Here is a 9,358-nt window from a genome sequence, read left to right as displayed (position 1 = left end):
GCCCTGGAGAAGCCTTCCCTGACCCCACTCCGCCTAGAGTGCCTTGATGTAGGATTAAAGCCACTCCTCATGTCAACTGCGTCAGGGGTCACTCCTGTCTTCTCAGATCAGTGTCCTTCCATGCAAGTGACCCCCCGCTGCCTTTTGGGCGCTCAGAAGTGTTTCCAGGGGAATGGATGGCTAGATGGCTCTGGCGTGCCCTCCTCCGTCGCTGCACCTCAGGCAGGTGGCGGCAGCTCCTGAAGTCGCGAGGTGCGAGGCCGGGACCTCCAGGCGGTCGCGGCCGCGGCCCCGCCCCTACAGGCCTCCGCGGTGTTGATTGGCCGGCCGGGCGCCCGGGCCCAAGAAGAGGGGCGGCCGCCCGCGCGCCCGCCTCGTCTTCGCGGGGGCGCGCCCGCGGCACGCGGCCGGGCGGGGCCGGGGTGAGTGACGGCCACGCGGGCCAATGGGGCGGGCGCGCGCCGCCGCCACCGCCCGCGCGGCCCCTGACGCCGGCCGAGGAGCCGCGCCGCAGCGGCTGCGGGCGGCGACGGCTGCACCATGGGTTGGCTGCTGTGGGCCGCCCGGCTGCCGCCGCTGCTGCCGCCGTTGCTGCTGCTGCTGGCCGGGGGTGAGTGCGCGCTGCGCGGGCGGGCGGCCGCGGGGCCGGGGCCGGCGGGTAGCGGCGGTGACGGCGGGCCGTGGTGCTGGACAGCTCCCGGGCCGCCAACAAAGGGGCCGGCGCGCGAGGCGCGGGAGCGCGGGGCTCGGCTGGGCTGCTGCGCCGTCCGCGACACGCGCGCTCCCAGGGCGGGGGGCGTGGGGCCACGGCTTGTGCCTCGTGTGAAAGCGGCTCCCCGGCGCGGGGGTGTACGTGTGCGCGCGCACACACACATACATACACACACACACACACACACGCAGGGGAGGCGCGGGAGTGTGGCGGCGGGCGCGCCTGCACGCGCTCCCTGGGGGCTCTGTTCGGGGGGCGTTGGGGAGGGCGGGAGCACGAGCGAGAGGAGGACGGACCTTGGCTGCCAGCCCCGCGACAGCCACTCAGGGATGGGGAGGCGGCATTTACAGGTCCCGTGGGGTCACTACAGTGAGCGTGGGCGCCAGTGTCTTGCGGCTCCGAGGGGGAAAGTGCCAAAGAGCCGTACACACAGCTGCTGCGACAATGAGGGGTGTGTGTTTACGCGAGTGTGGTGCTACCGGACAGGAGGAGGGGTGTGTCATTGCGAATGGCTGTCTGGACTGTGCTGGGCAACTTTATTAGGAGCTGACAAAGAGGTATGACAGCACCCAGGTCTCTGCTTGTGACAGTGACACTGCTGGATAGCTCCTGCGCAGCTGCCACGCAGGGATGGGTGTGAGCGACACTCTGAGATGTGGTTTTAGTTCAGCAGTGCCCAAGGGCAGTGTGTGGGTGATGACAGGCTGGGTGTGGGGGGCAGGTGTGAAATAGATGTGCCTGTGACAGAGCCTGCTGAAAGCTTCCCAGGGGGATACATGGGATTCAGGTGTTTGCTGGCTGGTGGCACAAGGTATGTGGCAACCTCCCAGACAGGCCACCACCACTGAATGCGGGTGGGTAGAAGTGCTGTCTGCAGGAGTGGGTCAAATAAGGACATGACTGAACAGCTTCTCCATGTGCCGGACACAGCAGAAAGGGGACGGTATGCAACGGGTGCATATTAAGGGGCGATTGCTAATTGGTGTTGGTAGAGAGACACACCGGAATGAGTGTGTGCACGCATGTGTGTGTATAGTGTACGTGTTCACTCATCAGATGGCCTTGAGTGATTCCACTTCTGATGGACATGCAGGAGTATGACGTGTGTGTGTGTATGTGGGAGTTGACCTGGGACACTGGCTACTTAGTCACCTCCTGTGAGGTTAACCCCCAAAGACACAGGCACAGGTGTGCATCTGTGTGATGAAGGAGAGGACTTTGAAGGGTCTCTGCCCGAGAGGGGAGAGCAGTCTTTGCTTAACGGTGGCAGTGAGATGGGCCACTGCCATGGGCCCATAGTGACAGAATCCCAGGGAAAATGACTGGACAGGGAAAGGGATCTCTTGCACCGGAGCTTTTCCTAGGAAGGCTCAGTTCAGCAAGGGGTACTTTTTCTCCACCATCAGTCCAGGGATGGGTAAGAACCTGTGTGTGCACAGAAGTATGTCCATTGGCGTTTGTCTCATGTGTTCACACACACCTATGTCTATGTTTGCATAGCTTGAATCGTCTCTGGAAGAGGTGAGATTCAACAAATAAATTAAATATTGATTAGTCTGCTCTTTCTTTGTGCAACAGCCATACCAGAACTGGCAAGCAGCGTGTGTCGGGACCCATGTCCAGCTGTGGCTAGGCATGGATGACTGTGGGCAGCTTTACTCCTTCTGTGTTCCCTCCCAACTCCTCCCTCCCTTACACACTTTGTGGTATACGTTATTACTTCCCTCTTGGTGACACATATGTGTCTGGTAGTATATCTCTTTCTTATACACCTTTCTGTAGAAACCTTTCAAGAGCGCTTGGGCATTGCTTCTCAGATTATCCAGACATGCACACTAGTGTGAGTGTGTATGTGGTAGGGTGATTGTGCTAGACAATTTCTGTTGTAGCTGACACTTACGGGTGTGGGGGCTGTGTGGCAGATGCTGCCGGGCAGCCCCCGTATTGGTGTCTGGCAAGGGCTTAGGGAGAGCTGTACTTCAAAGCTGCTGATGAGGAGAAGGGTGGGGGTGTAGTGGATGGTGGAAATCAGAAAGGGATGTTTGGATCAGGAGCAGATTGCAGGGGAGATAAAACATGCGGATTACTAAGGCCTTGTTTTTTTCACCCCCTGAGATATAAGCCTGCTTCCTCTGCCTCCTTTTCCGAGTTTGGGTCAGATTTTCAATTCTTTGAGGCTGGTCACCAAATCCTTTTCACGTACCTTCTTTTTCTCTCCCTCTTTCTGTTGGGAGTGATGAAATATCAGAAAATTATAGATGCTAGAGGAGAACAAAAGAAAATCAGGGGCGCCTGGGTGGCACAGCTGGTTAAGTGTCCACCTTTTGGTGTCGGCTCAGGTTGTGATTCTGTGACATCAAGCCCTGTGTCGCGCTCCACGTTCAGCATGGCGTCTGCTTGAGATTCTCTCTCCCTCTCCTGCTGCCCCCCTCCCCATGTGCTAGTGTGCCCTCTCTCTCAAGATAAGTAAGTCTTTAAAGATTTTATTTATTTATTTGACTGACAGAGATCACAAGTAAGCAGAGAGGCAGGCAGAGAGAGAGGGGAAAGCAGGCTCCCCGCTGAGCACAGAGCCCGATGCGGGGCTCGATCCTAGGACCCTGGGATCATAACTTGAGCTGAAGGCAGAGGCTTTAACCCACTAAGCCACCCAGGTACCCCAAAGATAAGTAAGTCTTTAAAAGGAAAAAAGAATTAGTCACAAAGAGTATAAATCTGAAATTTTAAATCGGATGGAGTCTCAGTTAAGGCAGATTAATTATTAAGTGTAAAAGCAATTATACACAGAATGCTTAGGGCTCAGCTACTGTTTTGGTAGGCAAGTTGGAAAATAAGCAAGCTCTTACAATTACTAAATAATTATCCATTGCTAAGGCTTTTGAAAATATCAAGGTCTATATAAAGAATAAATAACCATCATAGGGAAAAAGAAGTTCAAGAAAATGGAACTGTTTACTGGAGAAGAGTGCGGACCCAGATTCCTTTTTTCACAATAGGTTTTCGGCAAGATTATCAAAATTTCTGTTCATTCATTTCAGAAGTTTGGGAAAGGAAGAGAAGGAGGGAGGAGGAGGTGGAAGGAGACGGTGGTGTCTCTGCCTGACAGGTGGAAGAGAGAGTTTCAGAGAATGGAAAAACTCGCCTTGTTGTGGAAATGGTAGGGCGTAGTCCCAGGGAATTCCACAGACTGCAGTCCTCTGAACAGGGAGCTTCACTGACTACACAGTATTGGATTTCCAGAAGCGGGAAATCAACAGGATTGCTGGTCAGACTTTCCTTGAGAGGGCTGACACAGTTTCCTCAAGATCCATGCCACTGTGGAGAGAAGGCCCAAGGCCTAGAAGGGAGTGACTTCTCTCCCACCAGGCCCCAGTTCAGCTCCGAGAGAGGCAACACTCAGGTTTTGAAGAGGCAATGCAAGTTTGAGCCTCCAGAGGCTAAAATCCCAAGAATTCCTAAATAAAACTAGTTTGTACTTTTCTAAAGAGGCTGACATAATGTCTTTCCCAATGTACCCGCTAGAGGCTGGTTCATGTAGATACAATTTTCACCCAATGGCTTTTTCAAAGATTGGCTGCTCAGGTGACCTGAAGATCTGTAAAATGTTTATTTAATTATTACAAACATTTCTTGTCAATTGACTTTTTTTCTCTGTGGACTGCGTGAGTTTTTTTCAGGTAAGTTTATTGCATTTGGCTCCCCCAGTCTTGGGGGTACCACTTCTGCAGTTGTATCTGCTGGTATCACATTTAAAATTTAGACTACACTTTTCAAACCGTGGTCATTTTTGAGGGGAGAAAGCACTTCTATTAACCGGCTGTGTGATTGTGACCTTACGGTCCCAAGCTCTCCCTTATTTCATCTGTGAAACAAGAGGGTTATTTATTCAAACAACTGTTGTGTTCCTGTCATATTTCAGAGTCTGTCAAGGCACTGGGCCGACCAAGTTGACTCAGACACGAGGCATACAGAGTGAGGGAAGAAGGCCATAGACGGCCAGCTCCAGTTTGAGAGAAAAGTGCAGTGATTGGTTCAGAAGGCTATGGTACTAGGCGTGGTGCCTAGCCTACACTGGGAATACCAGGGAGAGCTTCTCAGAAGCAGGGACTGGAAGCAGAAGCAGGAGCTGGGTGGGTGGGGGCAGGTGGCCCAAGGCATTACCTGTTTTTGGTTAAAGGTTTTTTGAAGCTTGCATGCTGTCCCACGTTTCCACCCATTAGTCCTGGTTTTGTTTTGTTTTTTGTTTGTTGGTTTGTTTGTTTTTGAAGTCACATAGAATAACTCTGATCTCTATGACTCGCATCAACCTTTTATTTTAATATATTTGAAGATACTGACCATTGTCTCTCTTGCATGTTCTTTTTTCCTGGCCAAGAACATCCCAGTTCTCTGTTCTTTATAAAGGATAATAATACTTAGATTTCTGAAATACAGTCTGCTCATTATGGCACGGTCTGCATGGAGCTGCCCTCATCTGAGGCCCCTGCCTTCCTGAGGGCTGTGAAATTTTTGCTTTACCAATGAGGAACCTGGGGCCCCTGGTGAAGTAGCTTACCCAGAGCAGCTCCCCCAGGGAAGCCAGAACCCAAACCTGCTTCCCTGGCTCAAGCTCTCTCTACTAGACCGTACTCCTGTGTTTGAGATCAAGACCTGTTTATCCTCATCCGCACACCTTTTAACTGTGTTAAGCCCCTTTTCCTCGGGGCTGTCCTTTCGGTCAGATGCAATAGGTGTTGCCTGCCCGTGCACACATAGCTCACGGGGTGTCCACCACGCTCCGGGTGCCAAACTTAGGGCTTATCACGACTGGAGAACGCAGTTGTGAAGCTTCGGATTCAGGCCATGCAGAGCATGGAGCATGCAGCACAAATAGTGTTAGCTCTCACTTTTTATTCTAAACATCATGAAAATTTGACATGAACTATTCAGGCCGGGGCCTGGTGTGCAACGGGGGAGAGCAGGACATAACTCTTGATCGTATCACTGAACGTTAGTCTTGGAAAAGAGAACTTGGAGGTCATTTCAACCACCTTCCTTATTTTTAAGGATGAGGAGATGGACCCAGAGGTTTTAAGCAATTTTCCAGAGGACATAGAGCAAGTTAGTAATATTTGTGTGTTTAAGCTAGTACTTAAGGTGTGAAGCAGGCCCATAGGGCTGTCTTCCTCTTCTCAGTGAATGGAAGTGAGACACGGAAAAAAGATGCTCTTTAATTTATTGGGTTTCATTCGTTTGTTTTATAAATTAGGAAAGAGGGATCCAAGATGCTAAACAAAGATGTTAGGACCAACGCTGGCTGAATCTGACCTGCGGTCGCACCTAGTCTTTAGAGACTGTTCAGGAGATCGGATTGCTGACATCCGAATCTCATTCTTAATGCACTTTTGGAAAGCGTTCAGCTTAGGACAGAAGCCTGGGGACTGGTGTGCACACGAGGTCCTTCAGAGCAGGGACTCGTGCTTCACTGCATCTGTGCCCGCTGCAGCCCAGCACAGCTGTAGTGAAGGTGAAGGTGGCCGCTGGTGGCCGTTTCTGAGTGAACAAGCACTCCCCCCGCTGCTGCCGCCAACGGCCCACCTCCCTCGGGCTCGCCTTTGGTCCTGCCACTGGGAGGGCTGAACAGCTTGGCCTTTGTGGAGTGAGAACAGTGTCTCAGAATCCCCCGGTAGCCCCTGGGAGTCAGGAGTGTCTCCCCCCCACTGTCCCCACAGGCACCCCTGTGTTCTTTGCTGTTGGAGACGTGTCCTAACAGTGTGCCAGTCTTGCCTTTCTGGCCTCTTCTAACCATCCGGCTTTCATGTCTGTGCAGGAGCGTCCCTGGGCACGTGTGCAGCAGGGTCCGATGAGCCTGGCCCAGAGGGCCTCACCTCCACCTCCTTGCTGGACCTCCTGCCGCCCACGGGTCTGGAGCCTCTGGACTCGGAGGAGCCCAGTGAGGCCATGGGACTGGGAGCCGGCCTCGGAGCCCCCGGCTCGGGTTTCCCCAGTGAAGAGAGCGAAGAGTCGCGCATTCTGCAGCCACCACAGTACTTCTGGGAAGAGGAGGAGGCGCTGAACGACTCCAGTCTGGATCTGGGACCCACTGCAGGTAGCTCTTCTCACCCCAGACCAGGTGCACCTCGCAGCTGGGAGGGAGGCTGGCTACGCAAAATGCCAGAGGACTGTTTCCTTGCTCAAATCCTATCTCTTGTCTCTCCCTGCCAGCTTTTATAGTGCCGCCAAAGCCAAGTTTCTGGGACCCTGGTGTCTTACTGGTCTCCGAGGCTCTTTTCTCTTTAACGTTTGCTGCTGTTTAGGGAGCCCATGTTCTGCGCTCGTGTAACACCATATAATGCAACAGCCTGGGAGGGTAACTTTCCCCCATGTAAACATGCAAAAACCACTGCTCAGAGGGGTTGAGAGCATCCTTAAATTCATCATCTGCTCATCTGCTCAGCCATGATCCAAGCCAAGGCGTCCCAAGATTTAGGGGTTCATCCCCTGCTGTGCTATGTTGTCCCTGTTGAAGGTTCCTGTACCCTTCCTGAGGTCTCTCTGACCCTGGGTCAAGGCACCGCCTTTCTCTCAGTCATGCCCCAGAGCTGGTTCGTGGGTTTCCAGAGCATGGCTGATGAACTTATGTGGGCCAGCCACCTGGGGCCAGGACCCAAGCTAGAATGCATGCAGTTAGAAGCTGGATGCAGATGCGGCGGAGCACGTTGGCCATGCTCCTGGCTTCAGCAGCTGTGCACGTTCTTGGCCAGCAGGAGCCCGTTTGTAAATGCCAGACCGCCACACTGTGTGTGTGCCTGCCCGTGCACATCAGGGCAGGCTGTTACAGAACGCAGTTTGAATTTTTCTCTTTAACATATATAATATTTTGGGTTTATGTCCTCTAATTATGCAAATAATACTTAGAAATTGTAGAAAATACAAAAGATGCAAAGAAGGAAACGAAAGTCACCCGTAACCTCACAACTAAAAGAGAATCACTAGTCATAGTTTGGGATACATCCTTGTAGTCCCTTTTATGTGCCAAATTTGGATCATAATATTTTCACTTAAAATATTTAATAAATGTATTTCCGCATAACTGAATACTCTTTTTAAACCTGATTGTTAGTGACTACATAGTATTTCATCATGTGGCTCATCACAGGTTTAAAACCAGCTCCCTATTGTTGAATATTTAGGTTGTTCCTAGTTTTAATGCTGCTAAAACTATCATCATATATTTTTACACTTCTCTGATTGTCTCCTCATGATACATTTCTAGAATAAAATTCTAGGTGTAAAGATGTATCAATCAGCGTCCTAGCCAGAAAAAGAAGATATGACTAAACTGAGATAACCCAGAGAGAGTTTATTTATAGAAAAAGGAACTTAGAAAGGTATGGGCAGGGGATAGGCCAACCACAGAGGAGTCCAGGGTCCTGGGCAGCAGAGCACTCAGTTTTCCTACACCCAAAGGGATGGAGGGAGAAATGGATGAAAGGAACCAGGAGGGACAGAGAGTGCTGGCAAACAAGTGATCCTGGCAAGAGCTGTGACCCAGCACGGGAGAAACCAGGGGAGGAAGTACCTGACCCCCCTCTCCTCCCATCTTCTGCCAGGACCCCTGTCAATCTCTCTTCCCCTGCCTCTTTCGGGGAGTCTTGTCGGGAAGCAGGGACACTTGGCCTGTTGCGGTAACTCCCGGGGTCCATCTCCCAGGGCAGAGGACAGGGTAGAGAAGGGTAGAGAGAAGATCTGGAGGGGATGGAACATGTCTGGCACAAAGAATAGGAATCTTTCCACGGGCTTTTGTTAAATATTTCCAAACCAGCCTCTAGGAAGGTCTTTCCAGTTCGCATACCCACCGGAGGTGGAATGAGTGACAGGTTGTTGGGCCCTCCTCACCACTGCGTTTTGTCATTTAGAAATCTTGGTCAACTTGATAGGGAAATTATAATGGCTTTTGATTGCTAGTGAATGTTAACATGTATGTGTGTGTGTGTATGTATGTATGTATGTATGTACGTATTCTGACCGCTTATGGTCCTCTCCGATTTGAGGCATAGTATAATGAAGTTCAGGCTCTGGGGTCAGGCAGATCCCAAAGTTTCAGCACCGACACCTAACGGCTATATGATTTTTGGCAAGGAGCAACCTGAGCCTGTTTTCCCATCCAGGAAGAAATAGTATCATAGGGTTGCGAGGTTTAAATGCAGTAATTCATTGAACGCTCCCAGTACAGCACTTGGTCCTTGTAAGTACTCTTTATTACGTATCATTGCTTTTCCATTTTTTTCTATTGGAGTTTTAATTATTTTTATCACCGTACCAATCCTCACATAAAAGGAATACATTCTCTGATGTGTATAGAAAACATTTTTCCAGTTTATCAATTACTTTTTTTATTACGGTAATTTTTGACATACATTAATTTTTTTACAAACTTCACAGTCTTTCTTTTGAAATGTTTTTATGTTTTTCTTTGCTTTATGTTTAGAAAAATCCTTTCCCTCCCTGAGATATATGTACATTTATTTCCTTTATTTTTTTATCATTAAATTTTTACATTTAACTCTTTATTCTAGCAGTAATTTACTTTGGTATGTGGTATAAGATAGGGATTTAATTCATTTCCCCCATTAAGCTAGCCTGTTACCGCAGCAGAATAGGCTG

The 9,358-nt window shown here is 50.6% G+C and overlaps 1 protein-coding gene across 1 annotated transcript in view; it reads left to right on the top strand.

Moving 5' to 3' along the window:
- The first annotated feature begins 540 nt into the window (after nt 1-540).
- LOC111159144 (podocalyxin like 2) overlaps nt 541-9,358 on the top strand; it is a 35,532-nt gene continuing 26,714 nt past the window's right edge. The window contains exons 1-2 of the mRNA XM_022521576.1: nt 541-610; nt 6,522-6,800. Coding sequence (XP_022377284.1) covers nt 541-610; nt 6,522-6,800 — 349 coding nt within the window. The remainder of the gene's footprint in view (nt 611-6,521; nt 6,801-9,358) is intronic.

Source organism: Enhydra lutris, unplaced genomic scaffold (assembly GCF_002288905.1).
Source record: "Enhydra lutris kenyoni isolate GAN:26980312 unplaced genomic scaffold, ASM228890v2 scaffoldscaffold66, whole genome shotgun sequence".
In the NCBI taxonomy this organism is placed as follows: Eukaryota; Metazoa; Chordata; class Mammalia; order Carnivora; family Mustelidae; genus Enhydra; species Enhydra lutris.
This window is presented reverse-complemented; position numbering and strand designations above follow the sequence as displayed.